The following is a 21,122-nucleotide window of genomic DNA, read 5'->3' as shown; positions in this document are numbered from 1 at the left end:
AAGCCAAGGCGGGCCGCTCCCACGTTGGCACTGTCAGGCCAAGCCTTTCAGCGACATCATGGGCCCTCTGGACGGCCCTTGGACCCTCTGGACGGCTTTGAATCCTTTTCTCCCACTGTGTCCATTCTTCCACGAGGTTGGAGAGAGTCGCGGGACACCCCTCCAACATATGTCTGATTCCAATGATGCCATTACAATCGTTGCAGTCCATCTTAACCTCCCTCTCTGGATATATTTTATTAATGGTGTACGGTCTGGTATATGTACCTGTTTGCAATAAGCGCAGCGAGACTGACTGAGCCCTGTTCAGTTTTGAATGTGGCAGTGGGAATTGCCTGCGTCCTAAATAGTAGTGTTTAGTAATGTCATTGTATGTTATTAAATGATCTCTCGCCTCTTTTTTCAGTGATGCCTCCAGCACAGGAAGCCGCCAAAAGAAAGGCTTTTACCACAAGTGGCAGTTGCGGCAGAAGAAGGAACACGTACTCTGAAAACGTGGGATCCACCCAGCCGCGGCGGCCGAGTTTCTATAGAGGTTAAGCGCATGGTGCTGTGTACTAGTTCGGTATCGGTGCATGTTAATAAAACCTCAGGTGGTCGAAATTTCCGATGCCCTCTACCACGGATCCACCACACCCGATGCTACGAAATCACAAAGAAAGGCCCTGGATGTGATATTGGTCGAAATATGCGAGGGTAAAAAATTCGCAAATGTCAGCAAGGTAACACAGACACAAACAGGTAAGACAGACACAAATGAAAAGCTGCCACATTCACTGCAGTTTCCGTGACCCCGAAACAACCATTCATTATTGGTAGAACATCACTTACACACGGCCTCGTTTCAACCGCAGAGTGGTTATTTGACTATTACGATCATTGCTTTCTACTCAGCGTTGCAGCGTTTAGCCCGTAAATGGGCTAACTGATGACTGATTCGAAAACAAGATTTGAAAGTAGAGTGTGCGATGACAATTATTCTTTTGTCCCGTGGCGGCACGCTGTTTGTTAAACAAATTCGGGTTTCATCTGGCAGCCAAACGGTCTTTACGCTTTGGTTAAAGGCGCGAAACACACACAGACACAGCGAAAGATGGCGGGACTCGTGCCTGCGCATGTTTCGTGCCTTTAACCAAGGTGAACCAGCTAGCCCAACAAGACGTTCTTTGAAGGTCTTTTTGAAGGGTTGAAGGATGTTTGAAGGGTTTTAAAGCGCTAGATCCCAATTCATTGCATTCGTTTAATTCGGGCGCTTGGCCACGAAGGTGCGATACTGCGCACACACAGGCCGACGTATATCCCTCTGTGCTTCCCGTTGGGCCCCTCTCGCCGCGTATCTCTGCGGCTGAATTCCGGAGGTGTGCCGTTGTGCAAGCGTCATCAGACCCTGCTGTCGATTACGGGCCCACTGCTATTTCTCTCACGTGATAAATTCTGCGATACAGGGAGGCTCACAAACTTCCTCATTGTGCTACGTTCACTCAAGCTATTTTTGTTACTTGCAGAGGTCTCGAGGGTTTCCCATCTACCTGTGCCCTTTTCTGTAGTGAAGACTAAACATTTATTCACAGTTCCTTCTGTCGCCGCTACATTGCTTTAAGGAAACTAATTTAACAAGCTCCCATTCGCCGACTTGACGCGGACCTGACACTTCCCGTATCTTCGTGTTTGTTGGTCTGGAGCCTCAACACTGAGATTCGGCCACAGGGACGCTTACTCCACCTCCACGATTTATTTATTGAACCCGACCAGCTAAGTTCGCGTCAGCAGTCTTTACTGTGCTTTTTTAATTACTGCTCCCGATTTGTTTACTTCTGCTGTATTTTATCAAATAAATTTTTTAATGACAGGGTTGTTTGAAATTCAGGCGGTGCCAGCTATTCCTCGTCCCACGGCATACAAAGTGAAATCACAAAAAAGCACCTGAGAAGCCGAGGACACAGTCGACGTGCTGCACACGAGTCCAGGAAGCCCCGGAAGAAAGTGCATCAACACGCACAAAACATGCGTAAGCACGAACAGTTCCATAAATAAATAAAAATTATTGAAATTCCCAAGAGAACATGCACAGGAGTTGATATTTTTGTAGACAAGTGGAAGAACGATAGTACCCATAATTGCAACATGCACATAACCACTTAGAACAAGCTTAGACTTACATGACACATACCACCTGTCCCACGAAACATGTGCCGCAGTTTGAGCGTATGGAAGTGCCACGTAGCTTGACAGAACCAAGACAACGTTGTTTGTCGTCGCTTGGAGCAAGTCACAATATATTTTATTGTATTTCGCCGAATCACATAATTAGTCATTATTAATTAATCAACTTCACTAAAGATTATATTCAGAGTAAAAGTGACAATGGAGAAAATTGTACATCATCCTGAAAAATTTCCTGTCCAGCTCTCTGCTTCTCAATACATGCCGCAGACAAGTTTTTTTCAAGCCTGAAAGAAAACCCACAAAATAAAAATGTGTCGCGTGGCTAAAGTCGCGCGGCACAATTTATGCAATTAAGTGAAATAAAAGAAATGTGATTAGGCATAATTAGACGAAATACAAAGATAATCTGGCTATTATACGTCCGGCTGCCCTTTCTGAGGCCATCTTGGCCACTTACACCTCCTGAGAACGTCCCAACCCTCACACGCATTCTCACATCGCCTCTCGCCTCTCCTCCTCAGAAGCTGCACGCTTCGGCCTCCGCGGCCCCAACTCACGGGCCGCCCTGCTTCCAGCTTTGATACCCCCGCTACCGCTTGGGTACCCCGGAGATCCTACGCCGCCTCCGTTTGCCGGTTACATGTGCCCTCCAGGAGCAGTGCTTGTAAAAAATGCAATCTATCGTCGCGAATAACAAAGAGACCCGCGACTTATACAACACCAGTCAGAACCTTGCTCCTTCAGAGAAAGTGATCACCAAATGGGGCGTCCGTGCCCACTGCCTCACCGTGCGGGCAGTCAGCGGCGGAGCGTAAACAAACTCGACCCCCTCCGCCATGCCGGCACGCCTAGGGACAAACGCACGCTACACGCGCGAAAAAACTTCTCCACCGAAGTGCCTAGGCTGAGTCACATATTCAAGGAGCAAAGGCCGCCAGATTTTCTCTCACACCCCCGCTTTTACTCGCGTCTGCGCAGAAACGTCAAGCGCCGTCAAAAGCGCCACGCCCCGCTGTACCTACGAGCAATTGTAAAAACGCTGCCCGGTGTGCCACTCCCTGCCTACGCCACGACACGTTGCAACAGGCACAAACACAACTTGAACACTGAAAGCGTTCTGTATTTACATTTGTCCACCACGTTGCGCAAAGTTATCCTATATTATTAGAATGCAAGACCAACTAGCCCAATGCTCAGGCCCTTTAATTTGCAACTGAGCTTATTCATTTATGCCTTGTATGTTTTCTTCAGAGTATGGCATAAATTATACCAAAGCTTTTCGCCAAGAGGGCTAAAGCTTAGGCGCCTTGGTTTTCTTTTCACCTCCTTTTCGCATCACGTACAGCGTATTTGACACGCCATAGAATTGCCTGGCAGAGATTTGGCTCCCACCTTCGTAGGCAATGACGTCATGTTCTAAAAGGCAACAACGCCACGAATAACTAACGCGGGAACTTTAAGTGCAGTCACCTACCGTCTTTTGCTTCCTACATCGCTTACAAAGAACAGGGTACAGTGAGGTCACTTCTGTGCATGGGGCAGCTGAATGAGCCGACGATGCGAATGGGCTGAAGCAGGGAAGTGCTGATGGGACAGCGAGCGTGGTGCAAGCTTTAAGACATACGTGGGGCGAGAAGCTGATGACTGATGCACCGCGCCTGTACAGAGAAGTGCTTGCCCGGTGTTGTATTTTGAAATGCGTACTGCGCCGTCATCCAACATCTCCTGCAGAATAAACATTTAGTCTTGGAGCGAACGCTCGAACCCCTAGGAGCAGTGGCGTAGCAATAGGGGAGGGGGGGGGGGCCGGGGGGCCGTGGGCCCCGGGTGCAAGGGGCCAGTGGAGGGGGGGTGTCATATACGTCTGAAGACACCCCTCTTTCCGCCGGCTACCCCCCCCCCCCGGGGGGGGGTTGTCACAGAAGACCTATGGGCCCCGGGTGCCGGACGACCTAGCTATAGGAGTTTCATTCGAATAAGAGGATGCGGAAGGAAAGGATGGTGACACGCTCAGCAGCCGGTGCACCGATTTCTGACACGCCGAGTGACGTCATTGCCTCCGTCCACGGTACGACACAGATCGACGTGCTTATGAAATTGCGCCGATGCCATGAATGCACTAATCTCACCAAACTAGCTTAGGAGCCACTGAGATGTACTTGGGAGACAGGAAGACAGCGGTGAGATTAGAAAACAAACGACGTTAGCTGCTATTCTACGCTGACATGAAGAGGGAAAAAAAATGGATTTGAGCGGGCCGCGTGGTGAGTATAAGGCGGATAAAACGGAAGCGCAGTCGAGGTCGGCAGGTGGTTTAAAGGAATTTGCAGGCATAATATGGGGTCAGCCGGACATGACTAAGTTGACGATACCCAATAGTTGAACCATTATTCTCGCTGTCGACTTAATTTTGCTATCGTTATCACCCTGTTTTTGTCCTAGCCCGTACAACTTATCGGGTGCATGTTTTCTTCCTTCGCATTCTCAAAGAGCAACACTTTGTGTTCCACTGCAGCAGTTCTTGGCGTTCTTTGTTTACTGCAAGATGACGTCGTAAACGAACGTCTACAATCTGTACTACGCAGGGATTTGCTCGTGGACGATGAGTAAGGCACATAAACACACATACGTGTGCCTATGATACCCCGGTTACATGCATAGGGCACCTTCAAAATAAACGCGAACGATGCCAATCTCGTTCAATTGAAATCAAATGTGCCCGTAATTGAATTCTTTGCCCGCGTGTATTATGCGCATCGACGCATAGTACGAATTACTAACTCACCTACGTTAACACTCTGCAATCCCGTGGTGTGCTCGGAGAGATCGCGGTTAACCAAAGTATAGGCAAGTCGTCATTTGAACATCTCTTCATACTCTAAATATCCGCGGTACAAGTTCAAGAGAAAAATGACGCTAAGGATATGTTTTCGTTGTGTCTGTGACTGTTTCTTTATTTAGATTCATTATAAAATCCATCGAATGAAAACTATCAAATTTCGCGGTTCAACTCTACTTATAAATCTATCTGCGTAAGCAATTGACCAAAAAGACGTGTTTTGCTTTGCCTTGAGAATTGCTTAATGACGCAGTACTCGTATAATATTCTGCTGTTTATCGGATTCCAGTGATTCCAGACGTGATCTTAAATTCAGTCAAACATTGCGAGACCTCGCTTCAAAGTTTTCAGGCGAGAAAAATGACGTAAGCAGACATCAAGGGCTCATGTGCTCATAGCTGTTTTTATCCGATACCGTGCAAACATTTCACGTATCCATTAATGCACACAGTGTTTAGGTAAACTAGGTGATCTTGCCTGTATAAAATGCTCGATGCCCTCTATGGTGGTGAGCTGGTTGTAGCTCAAGTCGAGGCGGTACGCAGCGAATGCATACGCGTGCACCAGCCTGTCGGGTATGGAACGGCAGTCATGGCCCACATATGAGATGTCGCCGTTGCGGAACGGCTCGTAGATGGAACTCTCGCCGCTGGGACCATTCTGCGCCGTCGTAAACGTCGCAGCCATCGCGGTCACAGGAACGGGCGAGACCGCCATATGGCTCTCCGAGAGCGCAGAGGCCGCACTTCGCTTTCCTTCTCGTATCGCCAGCTGGCGGACGCTGGCCTTTACTGATTACGGCTTTCGCCGATGAACGCGATGGCCTGCGCCGCTGCCGTATCGGAAATTTGTGAGCCCACTCGTGACAGCGACCACGTGGCGCGTTGATAGCGCGATAACGCTCGCTGCCGATGTAGTTGACCCGCATGTTTGATTCTGAAGTTATGTGTCCGGGAGAACGTCAGCTGATTGTGAACACATTGTCAAAAGTGCTAAGCACTACAGGCGTTACACGCGTGCTGAACGTCAAATGGGTTCCTCTGTCACAATCTTTCGACTCTCGGTGCTGGAAACAGCATACGATGCGTAGGAAGAAAACAGCAGACGACGCGGAAGGCGCCTGTGGCACTTCCGCCACATATGGCGAACAATGCTCGTTTCGTCCGCAAACACTGGCCGTCCGGGCCATGGCGGCTATGGCGGCTGCTCTTGGGCATGTGTGTGTGGAGGTCAGCGCTGCAATCACCCGTCAATTTGCCGCCTGGATGTGTGACCATTGACATTCACGACTAGCTTTGAATCTTAAACGCTCAGTACATCATGCGTGAACACGCTTAAGTTAACTAGTCACGTCTCAACGATGATTCTGCGCCCGTGTGCCTCGATCGCCGGCACTCTCCTGTCGGCGGGCAATGCTGCAGGTTCATCCCTTGCGTTGCTAACAACGAGGCAACAATGCCTGCGCAGCGCCGAACTTATTCGACATTTGTCGACATCCCGAGTGCGGCCGTTCTTCGGCCGGCGAAAGCCTCCGCCGCCTTCGGAGGCGGCGATAGCGCTGCGCGAGAGCGTATTCAAGAGCGAGGATCAGCGAAACCGCGAGGGCTTCATTGAGGTCATCGAACGTTTCAAGTTGGGAAACGAGAACCGCCGGGGACACGTCGAGTTCATCAACGTGGCCACGCGGTTCGTTACCGAGTTCAATGTCGAGAAGGACCTAGAAATGTACAAGATGTTGTTCGACCTGTTCCCCAAGGGGAAGTACACGCCGCGATCTATCGTACAGGCGGAGTTCTTCCACTTTCCCTATCACCAGCACTGCGGTGTGCGCTTGCTCGACACCATGGAGTCGCATGGTAAGTTTGGGGTTGCGATGCAGACGGGCTTTTGCATTCGATCTGCGCGAGCGCCTGCAACCGAGCGGACTTCTTCCTGCATGGCGCGGCCAATATGCCCGCAGAATCGCAGCACACAAATGCACAACTGTGGAAATGCAAAGCTGGAAACTAGATTAGTTAGTTCCCTTCCACTGGCCACCAGTTTGAACTTCGAGGTCGGGGGAAAAAAAAAGAACAAAGGAACATGCTCCCGATTAAGAACAGGCTGTAGCGTTTAGCAACATGTCGGGTAAGTTTCACATGGGCGTCGAGCTGTGCAATGTTAAGGCATGAAACGGCTTCAGTGTGTACGGTGTCGGGATGTATAAGGAATGTTTCTGTATAGAAAACCGAAATTATAATTTGAACTCTAAGGTGACGCAGTGAGCACTAAGAATTGATGAGGGCTATTATTGCCGACGCTATGTGTAATGTCCAGGCGCAAGTTGTGTTGCATGTGTTGACAGTGGACGTAGACACAACGTCATCCGTGGCACAGGCAGTATATGATGGGCATAGCATTGTTTTTGCTGTGGAGTCGCTCGACTTCCTTGATTGCACCAACAGGAGAACATGCTAAAGACATTTTTATGCTTACGTGGGAGCCTTTCGGGACCGAATTCTCATATACATCTTCCACGCCGCCAAACCTCATTTTTCATTCTACGAACACCTCTCTCATGATCTTGAAATAACTGCTCTCACAGCGGTGTGCAACATCAGTTTGTAGACAGCACACATTGTTACACTTCGTTGTCTTCATCTCAGTGTTTGTTTTCACCATCCTCACTTTGCTTTGTATCCATGGACGTCACTTATGTGCCCTTGTGAAGGTTTTCTTTCTCAAGGAAGAAATGGTAGCAAATCTAGTACACTTTTTGGAATAACTGTTAAACAAAAATTTTCTGAAACATCTCAACCATGGTAAAGGACTCCCGATGCATGCAACTTTATGTCAAAGTATGTGCAAGGTACTTTTCACGTTATCCACCTGTTGCAGAAGATATGCATCATTTCACTTTGCAGTGATGCACATGTAACTGCTCATCTGCACTGCGTTTTGCAGCATAGCTATTATGTGCCTTGCTGGCATGGCATCAAAGCCCCCATCACACAACACATGCAACAGCAGATCACACCTTCTCCGGGATCTGCTCAGTTTTGATTACGCCATCTCGGAGATTGGCCAAGTTTGCTCGGCATGAAATTGTGAACAGCAGGAGGCTAGAATCTAAGTGATCTGAAGCCTGTTTGAGTTAGCGAAGTAGCAGTGGTAGTGGATACATGAGCACAGCCTCGTTGCCTTTAGCTGTGAGCTGGCTGTGTCATGAAGATGAATGCAATGTATGATGGTTGGCGAGGGAAGAATGTTGGTGAGAGTTACATGCTTAAAGATGTTCAACACATATCTGGATGCATTTAAGGCTCCTATAAGCCTCGTGTCGTAGTGGCACATGCCCATTCTGGGAGATTGACCAAGAACGGGCACATACCCAGTCTCCCAACTGGTTGGCTACTCAGCAAGACAGCAGCCATCACCCGCAATGTTGGAGGGAGAGGCAGAGAAAGCTTTGTTAAAAAGAAACTGGTATAGTGTGTGGTCAACAGGGTAGCTAAGAAAATGAGCACACCATTTCCGAAGAAAAAGATTGTATGTGAACAACCAGTCAGATTTCTCGTCAAGAACAAATGGAAGCCACTAGGACACTTTCAGTGTGTTGGGTTATCCAGTCCCGAGATTAGTCTAACGGAGGACATCATTATCCTACAGAGCACTTGTTTGACGTTCCAAATACACCAAGGCCCAGAACCATACCAGTGTATCAATATAAGAGCCATATTGTTATTGAGCATGCTATGCACAGTGTCTTTCTCTTTGAGTTCACTTACTACCTCTCTCAGAAAAGGTTACATGACAACAAAAGCTTCAGCAGACCATCAACACAGCTCAGATGAAAGTGTTTTTGGATCTTGAAAGGAGGAATGGAACATCTAGGCTGGTACTGCAATGTAACAATTCCTTCAGCAGGATTCTATTCTGTACCTATCGTTCACTCCTCGCAACTGGCAAGTTATGAGGTCCATCGTACGAGAGCCATTCATAAAGTTTGTATGATCAATACTATAAATTTGGAACAGAAATACATAATAGGCATCAAAATGAACACACATCTGACTAGTTTTAGCAGGATGTAATAACTGTTCTATATCGTAGTGTGAAACATCACCCCCAGGACGTCAAAACTAAAATGGCAGCACCCATTGGGAAAGTTGGCTGAAACACGAGCAGCGAGTGAATGCACTGATTTATTTATTCATTAATTCCGAATTCAAATCATTGTAGACGATAATGAGTTATAGATTCTGAAGAACAGTGTAAATGCAATGCAACATAAAAATATGGCAAGTTATGCCACATTTTCTGGTATACCGAATCTGTAGAAAAAATATATGTATAAGTGAGAACAAGATGACCCATAAAGAAAAAAACTTATAAGCAAAATAGTACAAGAAAAACATGTTCAATCATACAGCACAAACCAAATCAAAGGATTCATAGTAAAATATTTAGTGCACACAATTGACAAGGACACAGTGACACTATGAATTGGTACCAACTCGCCCAACTGTTAGTTCCGCTGCAAATCAAAGGAAATAAAAGCGTTGTAGAAGTTTAAAATGCACAGTGATGTGGTATAATCATCATCATCATCAACCTACCCTAAGTCCACTGCAGGAGGAAGGCCTCTCCGTCCGATCTCCAATTACCCCTGTGCTGCGCCAACCGATTCCAACTTTTCCCTGCGAATTTCATCACGCCACCTAGTCGTTTGCCATCCTCGACTGCATTTCCCTTCTTTTGGCACCCATTCTTAACTCTAACGGACCCTCGGTTATCTAAGCTATGCATTACATGACCTGCCCAGCTCCATCTCGTTCTCTTAATTTATTTATTTTTATTTTATTTACAGTACTGTTAGCCTCTACTGAGACCATAGCAGGTGGGCACTGTATACATGTACAGATACAAAAGTTTTGTATTCACCACTCCGGCAGTGGTGCACACTGGCTCCGTAAAACCAGACAGAGTTCGACAAAAACACTTCACCTTATTCGTCGCATTGCAGCAAAAGCAGCTGGAGCTCGTACTGACGTAGCTTGACGGTTGGTGTGTGCGGTCTTGCAGCCACGAATTTTATATCAGGCACAATTTCAACGGCTGACTTTGGCACAGCTGGAGACGATTAATCACGATGCTATGCGCACAATCACAGCACTGCCCCGCATCACTCTGATGCCAACCTTACGGGAACATGCCCAGCTCAGCATAATTGCAGAGCTAATTTTGCACCGTGAAAAAGCACGTGAAATAAAAAAGCAGCTTGTTCCGGCTGTCGCTGCCTTGCATGCTCATTTTCAACGTGGCTCTCGGATTGACAATCAGCCCTATCCAATGTCTCCCTGGGAATTCACCAGCATCACAACTAATAAGACCACGAAGTTACGACGCAGCGATACAACAGGTATTATTGACAAACACAATATTGTCGATGCATCATGCGCCAACACCTGCAAAGTCTATATGGATGCTGCCATTCTCCTAGACGGTGGAAGGACATCATTCCTGATTACTACGCATAATTTTATCAGCGGCCACCAGCGCTATTTATCTGTGGAAGCCAGCGCTCTAGTAATGGAACTTCAAGCCATCCACGACGCTGTGCAAGATGCGACATCTAAGCTGCCTACCATCAAGCAACTAGATATCTTCACTGATTTTTTAGTGGCTATTAAGGAACTGAAGAAGGTTGATAAGGTGATGGAAATCTGCGAGACAATAGACACTATGAATAGTGAAACAGCTAATTGCGTCAAGGTACACTGGATTCAAAGCTATTCAGCGAACCCTCACAACATTGCTGCTGACCAGCAGGCACACTGCCCTCCTAATCCTGATCTTCCGCTTATTCCCCTCCCACCTCAACCCCTTGACTCGCTCCGAGCCCGTTAGAACTTTCTCCGGCAGGACACACGCGCTGTTATCCCACCCTGTGTCTGCTCCCTTCACCTTACTAGGGCGGAGGAAGTTGTGCTTAGGAGGCTTCGGGCCGGGATGACCCTTACACCAGCTCTTATCTCAAGGTGGAACTGGTCGCATTTACCACTGGGTGCTACGTGTCCATACTGCTCCGTTCCTGTGATGGAAGCAGATGCATAAATCTAATATGGACATGTACTGGTTTAAAATTGGAACGCTCGCGTCTCCTACTGCCAGCCAGCCTCCACTACAGTGTGACAACCAGCTATGACCACTGGATACATGACAACAGATTCCACAAAACACTGCTTCAATTCATACACAACACAGGCCTCACAGCGCACATATAATACACATACACGCACCAAGAATTATGCCTTGAGGGCAAGTCTTTATCGCAATTAAAAAAAAGATATAAAAGTGTGTAGCACATGTAACAACTCTGTAACAACTTGCACTTTGGTCATGGGCAATTCACACTACATAATATACACCAAATCCAAGTACAAGCAAATTTTTATGATAGAATAAAACAGCATTTTAAACATTCTGTGCTGCATGCATGACTACATACACAAGGTACAGGTACATGCTGGTTTGCATAATCAAATAATAGCACTAGTAATTTTAACATGCTAGGAGATTCTTTTTTCAATTTTTAATTCAAACTCAGATAGTGACTAACATTAGTGGTGAGAGGCACTAACATGTTACATTTATGCTCTACTAAAATGTTTGTACGTTTGTGTCTAGTAGGTTGTGTTTATGCATAAGAAATATAATTCGAAATATTAATCTTGAAATAAGTAGTATGCAGGAGTTGGTAAAGAAATTTTAAATGTGCCTGTTTTGCTTGTGGTTCTAACGTAAGGAGCCCAGAAATAGCTAGAAGTCTAGTAGGAAAGTCTTCATGTTTAAATTTGTTATGGATGAATCGAATGGCCTTCCTTTGTACTGTTTCTATTTTCTTTATGTTGGTCTGCGTATGAGGAAACCACACAATGTTTCCATATTCTAGGATTGGCCTAACAAATGTTTTGTATGTTAGGAGTTTTGTTGACAAGGGTGCCAGTTGAAGTAATCTGCAAAGAAAAAATAATTTTTGCATAGCACATGAGGTAATGTGGTGAATATGCTCGCCCCACCTTAGGTCTGACATTGTTAAGCCTAGATCGAATCCCGGCCACGGCGGCCGCATTTTGATGGGGGAAATGCGAAAACACCCGTGTACTTAGATTTAGGTGCACGTTGAAGAACCCCAGGTGGTCCAAATTTCCGGAGACCTCCACTACGGCGTGCCTCATAATCAGACAGTGGTTTTGGCACGTAAAACCCCATAAATAATTTAATTAAGCCTAGATATTTATGTTTCTGTACTTTAGTCAAAGCTGAGCTATTTATGGTATAGGAAAAGTCAATTTATGGTGTAGCAAGTATCGATTAGAATATCGGCTATGCCTGTTTGCTCTCTGATCCACACAGCTCTCTTGATGTCTCTTAATGTTACGCCTATCATTCTTCATTACATTGCTCTTTGTGCTGTCCTCTTTTTGCTTGCGTGTGCGGTCCTCTTTGTGATTGCTCTTTGTGCTTGTGTGGGGGCCACTTTCAGGAGAAAAGAGGACATCAAGGCCTGACACTCAGAGTCTAACGTAGGGCAGAGGGAGATGACACAGGTCTTTGAGCAATCCTATCCCATGGAGTGTTGTAAAGTATGCCACTGTTTCCACCAATGCTGTGTGCGGCGTGAAGGTTGTTGTGCTTTTGGTTACAATGATGTGAACTCGCATGTGTGATTAGCTGGTTTGCAACTCCTTTGTACAACTGAAGGCTTAAAAAATTATGTATGGTTGTGTGTAGAGAGCGAAGTTTCGGGCTTGGACCCGGACAGACGCCTCGGCGTTTGAATAAAGCGTCACTTTATCGGACAACGGCTCTTCCTTCACACTGCCACTGTGCACTCGAATCATCGAAGGGCGCCGACTTCGGACCTTAAACCCCTTCCCTCCTTAACTTGTGTGGAAGCTACCAGAGGATAAACGGAGAGGAAATTAACTCTAGCATTTGAGAAAGTTCTACGGGGAACACGTAGTGCACAATTTATTTATTTATTTCAAGTATTCTCCAGGCCCGAAGGCATTACAGGAAGGAGTTGTCTAAATGAAATGCTACAATGTTTGCTGAAAAACGCAACAAAGTCACAGTACACGGCAGCCTCGCAGTAGTTACGATCTAGGATGTGAGCAATGGAGGCAAGAAGGTGGTTCCATTCGATGCATGCCGTAGGGCTACAATAGTGGACGAACAGGTTCGTGTGGCAGGCTGGTATTTTAGCATTGGAACTATGGCTTGGACTAAATGAAATCTATGTTTTGCAAAATAAAAGAGTGGCTTTCAAAACTGGATTATAGTGGTATACTCTGTGAAAAAGGCAGAGGCAAGAACACTTATGACACACTGAAAGGTTGGGTAAAGTTAAAGCTCTTTTCTTGTCCGTGATGCTGGCATGACGTGAAATTAGAGCAACCAAGATAGTGGGTGTAGCAGATGACATGGAGTAAACGTCAGCATGTATATGTCTATTGAATTTGGTAAAGGATGACAATGGCTGTTAATTAAAGGAGCTGGCTTATTCTTGAGGTGTTGCCATGATAGAGCCTTTCAGAGGAACATATTGGCTGTTTTGAGCACAATGACTGCTTTCCTTGCACCTTTCACCATAGTAGCGACAGATGGAGCACTGTTCGAAAACCCATATTTTCCTATTGGTGTTGCCATGCCTGAGGTTCACTTCAGCTGTATTATGAATCAAGTAGGCAAGCAGGCAATCAAGGCAAGTAATGCTCGCAAATGAGGTATGAAAGGTGGAAGTGCAATTAGAAATTGCTGCCTCTTAGCCCTTCCCATCGACAACGACTGCCATTTTGGTGTGGCATCTGCTGTGGCAGGCACGTACCCAGGATTTTTTTTCAGGAGGGGGGCAACCTAAGGTAACTTTTCTATGCAAATGAGGGGGCGTTCTCTCCTTTACTTGGCAAACAAAAAACCACATGAAATGGACTCGCACATGAAGGATGCGCAGAAGAACACTGCAAAGAACAAGTAAACAAGCGGAAGTATAAACTAAAGATTCCTAATAGCGTTTTTTTTTTAATTAGATCTGGACCAATTATAGAGAAATATATATTTGCGGAACAATAGCAGGTTCTTTTAGATCCCTCTTTTACTGTTCTACCAATTTAGGTGCCAAAACTGACTCGTGTTGCTATTTGGGAAGTTGCATAGCGATGCATAGTCGCCAGTCCCGTACAGAACCGTGTAATGCACAGGCTGCAGTGGTTCTAGATGTACTGCGCCCACTGTGGAAGGTTACGAAAACACCCAGATTAGCACAGCATAGAAGTGGCCACGTCAAGAAGCTCGACTGATAACTGTCGAAGCGTCATTCAAAACACACGGAATTATTCTCCACTTCCGGCGGCATTTTCTCTACTTCCTTTTAAAATCAAAAGATGTTGGTCCATAAATATTTTTCACAAACAACTGTTAAATTTGTTAATTTTCTCTTTTCCTTCATGTTTGGCAGTTGCCTTGGCTCTCTCCTTTAGTAGATTGCTTAATTTCTCAACTCCTCGCGACTCTTGTTTCCAGTTGCTAATTTTGCACGAAAAGTGCTGTACAATTAGGAAAAAGCCAGACGAGTTAACGGGTGACACTCATATATTTATGGGTTTAACGGTTATTGCAGGGTCTGATGATGGACGCAATCTCGCATTATTTTCCACCTTATCTAACCCATATCGCGGCTATATGGCTCCGAGGATCTGCCAGGGTAGTGGCGAGCCGTCACTTGAGGAAATAATGAAGCCAAAGAAAATTTTTAACGCAACTGGCGTTTTCTACGGCCACAACTCGTTCCACGAGCATACAGACCAGGTGACTACGAATTGAATCCCTTTCCTGCCACTGGATTAATATAAGCAAAGAAGGTTGAACTAACGAAGCAACAGCAATGCGCGTGATTGCTGAATAGATGGTGATATAAAAATTGTGTTGTGCATTATAAATAAAATAATATAACTAAAGCAATAAACTTCGCCTTGCCTACTGCAATAGATGGTGACAGAAAGTGAGATAGGCATAAAGGAGAGATGCCTCAACCTGTATAGATGGTGACAACTGAACTAATCTTGAGTTAATCACGCAGCCACCGAATCGATGAAAAAACTGGTCTCCACACCCCAGGAGATGTCGGTAAATACCGCCATTCAAAAGGAGTGAGAAGATTGACAACCATTCCACTCTGTGAAGATAGAATGGCAGCGAAAACTGATGACAGTCGAAGCTCTCAAACGAAAAGCAAAGTGTTTCACCTCCACCGCGGGCCGGCCAATAGATTGCGCAACACTGGGCGGACCCGTGGCAAAGGTGAAGCAGGCGTTAACCACTCCCCATACGTTGGCCGATCCTGACGGTAGTGAAATGCCGGGTCGACCCACGGCAAAGCAGGCATTAAGTATTTCCCATACGTAGGCCAATCTGGAAGATATATTGCAACACTGGGCTGACCTTCCGGCGGAGGTGAAGCAGGCTTTAAGCACTCCCCATACATGGGTTGATCCCGAAGGTAGTGCAATACCGGCCCCACCCGTGCTGGAGGTGAAGCAGGTGTTAAGCACTCCCCATACGTGGGCCCATCCTGGAGATCTCGAAGGGTGCGTTATATGTTTCCGAGCCCACAGGAGTATGTGCCATTGAGCTTGGACCTTTTCTGCACTATCACCAGGATTGGCCCACATGATGATTTTTCTGGTGACGAACACGGCAACTACGGAAGTTAGTCATATTGACACATGTACTTGTCTTCATCGGGCGACACGTTTTACCGCCTAACAAATCTTATCGCACAGCGCAGGACACGCTTGCATGTGTCGGAAGCTTCTGGAATGTTATCAATGGTTCCATCCACTGTCTGGAACATTCCAGACGAATCATGCAAGTGCGTCCTGCGCTGTGCGATAACATTTGCTTGGCAATGTCACCCGATGAAGACAAGTGCACGTGTCAATACCCCCCCCCCCCCCCCCTTAACGAACCACCGACCTCGACGTGCTTCTCGACGGCCACGCAGTCACCGCCTTAATCGACACAGGGGCTGATTACTCCATCATAAGTGGACACATCGCCGCCCGGTTGAAGAAAGTTAAGACTACGTGGGAAGGCCCTCAAATTCGGACCGCTGGAGGACACCTCATTACGCCGACTGGAATCTGCACAGCAAGAATTACCGTTCATGACCGGACTTACCCTGCCACCTTCGTTATCCTCCGACAGTGTTCACGAGACGTCATTCTTGGCATGTACTTCCTGAGCCAACACAGTGCAATCATCGACCTGAAGTCGAAGTCGATAACGCTGTCGGAAGGTTCAGCGATACCGCCGGAGAGCTCTCATAGTCACCATGCCTTAAGCGTGCTCGAAAGTCAAGTCAGCATCCTGCCTCGCTCCAGCATTGTTATTTCCATCGGCACCAAAACACCTGCCGACGTAGAAGGCATCATCAAGGGTGACCAACGTCTACTGCTAGACCGTGAAATTTGCGTCGCAAGAGGGATCGCTCGACTGCACGAAGGAAAAACTAAAGTGTTGCTGACAAATTTCAGCCAGGAGTTCAAACACATCAACAAGGGCACTACGATCACGTACATCGAGGAAATTCTGGAAACCAGTAATATGTTTGTTCTCTCCATTTATGCCGCATCTACCCCGACGACCATAGTTCCTAAACCAGACTTCGACGTAAATCCAAGTCTCCCCATGAGCAAGCAGCAACAGCTCAGAAGTCTACTCCGATGATACAAGGACTGCTTTTTGACGTCATCGAGGATTCGACAAACACCAGTTGCAAAGCATCGCATAATAACCGGAGAGTGCGTTCAACCACTCCGCCAGAGCCCTTACTGAGTTTCGACGCGAGAATGTGAAGCTAATAGGCAACAAGTCGACAAAACGCTCCGCGTTAACATCATCCAGCCGTCGAAAAGCCCGTAGGTATCTCCTGTTGTCCGCGCCAACTAACTTCTTGTTGTTCCGTCGGCGCTGCGTCCAAAAGTACTGCGTGCCCTACATGAAGACCCGACTGCCGGGCACCTCGGCCTCTCCCAGACGCTATTGAGGATACAAGAAAGGTATTACTGGCCGCGCCTGACCGCCGACGTCGCCCATTACGTCAAGACATACCGAGACTGTCAGCGAAGCAAGAAACCACCCTCAAGGCCAGCCGGATTACCACAGCCGATCAAGCCTCCTTGCTGACCTTTTCAGCAGATCGGGATGGACTTGTTGGGACCGTTTCCGACGTCAACATCCGGAAATAAGTGGATCGTTGTGGTGACGGACTACCTCACCCGCTTCGCTGAAACTAAAGCTCTGCCAAAAGGTAGCGCAGCCGAAGTGGCAAAATTTTTAGTTGAAAGCATTCTGCTGCGACATGGCCCCCCAGAAGTCCTCATCACCGACAGAGGAACGGCCTTTACAGCAGAGCTCACCCAAGCCATTCTTCAGTACAGCCAGACAAGGCACAGGAAGACAACTGCCTACCACCCAGAGACAAATGGTCTTACGGAGCGCCTGAATAAAACCCTCGCTGACATGCTAGCAGTGTACATTGACGTCGAACACAAGACCTGGGATGCCATCCTGCCGTACGTAACATTCACTTACGACACGTCAGTGCAAGAAACAACACAGATCATGCCGTTCAAGCTAGTTTACGGCAGGAACCCGACGATGACGCTCGACGCCATGCTGCCACACGTCACTGACGAGGAGAATCTTGACATCACTACCTATCTCCAGCATGCCGAAGAAGCCCGACAGCTCGCCCGCCTGCGGATCAAGAACCAGCAGAGGACCGACAGCTGACACTACAATCTCTGACGATGCTTCGGCGAGTACCAGCCTGGCGACCGTGTTTGGTTATGGACCCCGATGACTCCGTGAGAAACTACTGCGACGCTATTTCGGACCCTACAAAGTCATCTGATGTATTGGCGCACTGGACTATGAGGTCGTGCCAGACGGCATTTCGCATTGACAGCGGCGCCGCGCACGATCTGAAGTGGTCCATGTTGTACGTCTTAAACCCTTTTACGGATGCTGATGAACTTCCTTATTTTTTGTTTTTGTTGCTACGAGTGCTTTTCTTTATTACTTTCGTTTGTTTGCAGCATCGGGTCGATGCTTCTTCAAGGGAAGGGAGGGGGGGTATTGACACGTGTCATCATCATCATCATCATCAGCCTGGTTACGCCCACTGCAGGGCAAAGGCCTCTCCCATACTTCTCCAACTACCCCGGTCATGTACTAATTGTGGCCATGTCATCCCTGCAAACTTCTTAATCTCATCCGCCCACCTAACTTTCTGCCACCCCCTGCTACGCTTCCCTTCCCTTGGAATCCAGTCCATAACCCTTAATGACCATTGATTATCTTCCCTCCTCATTACATGTCCTGCCCATGCCCATTTCTTTTTCTTGATTTCAACTAAGATGTCATTAACTCGTGTTTGTTCCCTCACCCAATCTGTTCTTTTCTTACCTTTAATGTTACACCCATCATTCTTCTTTCCATAGCTCATTGTGTCATCCTCAATTTAAGTAGAACCCTTTTCGTAAGCCTCTAGGCTTCTGCTCCGTAGGTGAGTACTGGTAAGACAGAGCTATTATACACTTTTCTCTTGAAAGATAATGGCGATAATGATCTGAGAATGCCTCCCAAACGCACCCCAGCCCATTTTTATTCTTCTGATTATTTCTGTCTCATGATCTGGATCCGCGGTCACTACCTGCCCTAAGATGTATTCCCTTACCACTTCCAGTGCCTCGCTACCTAATGTAAATTGCTGTTCTCTTCCGAGACTGTTAAACATTACTTTAGTTTTCTGTAGATTAATTTTTAGACCCACTCTTCTGCTTTGCCTCTCCAGGTCAGTGATCATTCATTGCAATTGGTCCCCTGAGTTACTAAGCAAGGCAATATCATCAGCGAATTGCAAGTTTCTAAGGTATTCTCCATTAACTCTTAACCCCAATTCTTCCCAATCCAGGTCTCTGAATACCTCCTGTAAACACGCTGTGAATAGCATTGGAGAGATCATATCTCCCTGCCTGACGCCTTTCTTTATTGGGACTTTGTTGCTTTCTTTATGGAGGACTACGGCGGCTGTGGAGCTGCTATAGATATCTTTCAGTATTTTTACATATGGCTCGTCTACACCCTGATTCCGTAATGACTCCATGACTGCTGAGGTTTTGACAGAATCAAACGCTTTCTCGTAATCAATGAAAGCTATATATAAGGGTTGGTTATATTCCGCACATTTCTCTATCACCTCATTGGTAGTGTGAATATGGTCTATTGTTGAGTAGCCTTGACAGTGTACACATCTACATCGGGCGACACGTTTCACTGCCTAACAAATGTTATCGCACAGCGCAGGACACGCTTGCATGTGTCGGAAGTTTCTGGAATGTTATCGATGGTTCCATTCACTGTCTGTGACCGAACCTTGTGTAATCTGATTGCATGTGTGCGCGACACAAATAATGTAGAACTTTGTGGAAGACACGCGGGTCCCAGTGATTAGTCTGGAACATTCGACGATTGGTGTATAAACGCCGACGCGCTTGACCCGTTGATAAGATTTTTGCCGATCGCTGACTGTGTTCGCCGCTATCGTTGTGCTTTAAGTGTAGCCTGTCTTTGTAGGCACAGGTTCGCCCAATAAAAGCTAGTTTTGTCTTTCACAGTATTGCTACTCTGGTCTTTAACGTGACTACCCTGTGACTATATACTGCTTTCACTGTGAAAGGCAGCAAAATGTTGACTGCCGAGTAGATTGATTTAGCATCGCTTTAGCAATATGTGTGAGGAGTGGTGGCGTGGGCGGAGGGGCCGGGTATACCGCTTAATTTCAGGGGGGCCCGGGCCCTCTCGAACCCCCCTTTGGGTACATGCCTGTGCTGCGGTAGCTTAGTGGCTATGGAATTGTGCTGCTGTACTTTATGTCATGGGTTCAATCCTGGCTACAGTGGCTGCATTGCGATGGGGGCAAAGTACAAAAATGCTCTTGCGCTTAGGGTTAGGTAAGCATTAAGAAACCCCAGTTGGACAAAATGAACCTTAAGTTTTCCACTTTAGCGTGTCTTGTAATTACACTGTAGTGTGGGCAATTAAAACCCCAGAATTAATTTCGCCATGGTTTATGTTTCATAAGGAAGTATAAGACTACTGCTGTGTTGTCTGCTCCAAAACGCTGCGAAACCATGTGCATGCTGTATCAAGAGGGCATGTCCATTACTGTGCGAGGGCGCCTCAGGCTGAATGGCAAGACGCACATGTCAAAACTAGACCATGCCTGCATCGCAAAAATTGATGCCGCAGAGCACACATCGTTTCATCCCCCATTAGTGCTACCAGACTGTGATATGTTTCAAGTGTAATATAAAAAGAATTCAGATACAAATTTTATATTGCACTGAATGCACTCAAATTTAGCTAGCTTGTTGTGGGGCACATACAGTTTAACATGCATTGCGTAATTCTGAGAATGTGGTGGCATGCTTTACGCTGAGCCCACTACAAAATGCTACCCTTGCGCTGAATTTGACCGGAAATCAGTCTGCAGTTTAGCTGGAAAGGTCATGCATGTCTGGTGCTCGTATTTGTGAGAAGCTTGGTACACACGTCTTGTGTAGCTTGGTGTTCCTGTCTAACGGTGGAAGTTTGGTTGTTGAAGGTGTCATACCAGACCGGGAACTGCGGCAGATGGTGCTGGACACGTTTGGCTTCTACAGCGAGGTATTCAAGAAGCTTGCACGCATGATGTACTGGATGCCCAAGTTCAAGCACATGAGTCCCTATCCGCTGCCCAACCCAGTGCCTCGGGATCCCTACGAGCTGGCCCGGCTGGCCATCAAGCGCATGTGTGTTGACATCCAGACCAACGTGACTGTCCATAACGTGAGCCCATCATCTCTCGTTTGCTAACCTCATAAAACGAAAATCTTTGCTTTTCACTTTTTACAAGTGGTCGCCAGTTTCAAGAACTTCAAAATTTGGGTACAGGAGTAAACATATTTTGGAAGTAAAAATTTATGAAGGGTCAGATTTTTTTTAAATGTGGGCTGCTCGTTTGTGT

The 21,122-nt window shown here is 46.8% G+C and overlaps 2 protein-coding genes across 2 annotated transcripts in view; one reads left to right on the top strand and one right to left on the bottom strand.

Annotated features, from left to right (window-relative positions):
- LOC135919566 (leucine-rich melanocyte differentiation-associated protein-like) overlaps nucleotides 1–5,868 on the bottom strand; it is a 76,319-nt gene extending 70,451 nt beyond the window's left edge. The window contains exon 1 of the mRNA XM_070523097.1: nucleotides 5,483–5,868. Coding sequence (XP_070379198.1) covers nucleotides 5,483–5,722 — 240 coding nt within the window. The 5' untranslated portion in view covers nucleotides 5,723–5,868. The remainder of the gene's footprint in view (nucleotides 1–5,482) is intronic.
- A 126-nt stretch (nucleotides 5,869–5,994) lies between these two features.
- ECSIT (evolutionarily conserved signaling intermediate in Toll pathway, mitochondrial) overlaps nucleotides 5,995–21,122 on the top strand; it is a 43,049-nt gene continuing 27,921 nt past the window's right edge. Inside the window, exons 1-2 of the mRNA XM_065455102.2 lie at nucleotides 5,995–6,861; nucleotides 20,721–20,944. Of these exons, the coding sequence (XP_065311174.1) occupies nucleotides 6,366–6,861; nucleotides 20,721–20,944 (720 nt within the window). The 5' untranslated portion in view covers nucleotides 5,995–6,365. The remainder of the gene's footprint in view (nucleotides 6,862–20,720; nucleotides 20,945–21,122) is intronic.

This window comes from Dermacentor albipictus, chromosome 8 (genome assembly GCF_038994185.2).
Source record: "Dermacentor albipictus isolate Rhodes 1998 colony chromosome 8, USDA_Dalb.pri_finalv2, whole genome shotgun sequence".
Classification (NCBI taxonomy): Eukaryota; Metazoa; Arthropoda; class Arachnida; order Ixodida; family Ixodidae; genus Dermacentor; species Dermacentor albipictus.
The sequence above is the reverse complement of the archived record's forward strand: the minus strand, read 5'-3'. Positions and strand labels throughout refer to the sequence as shown.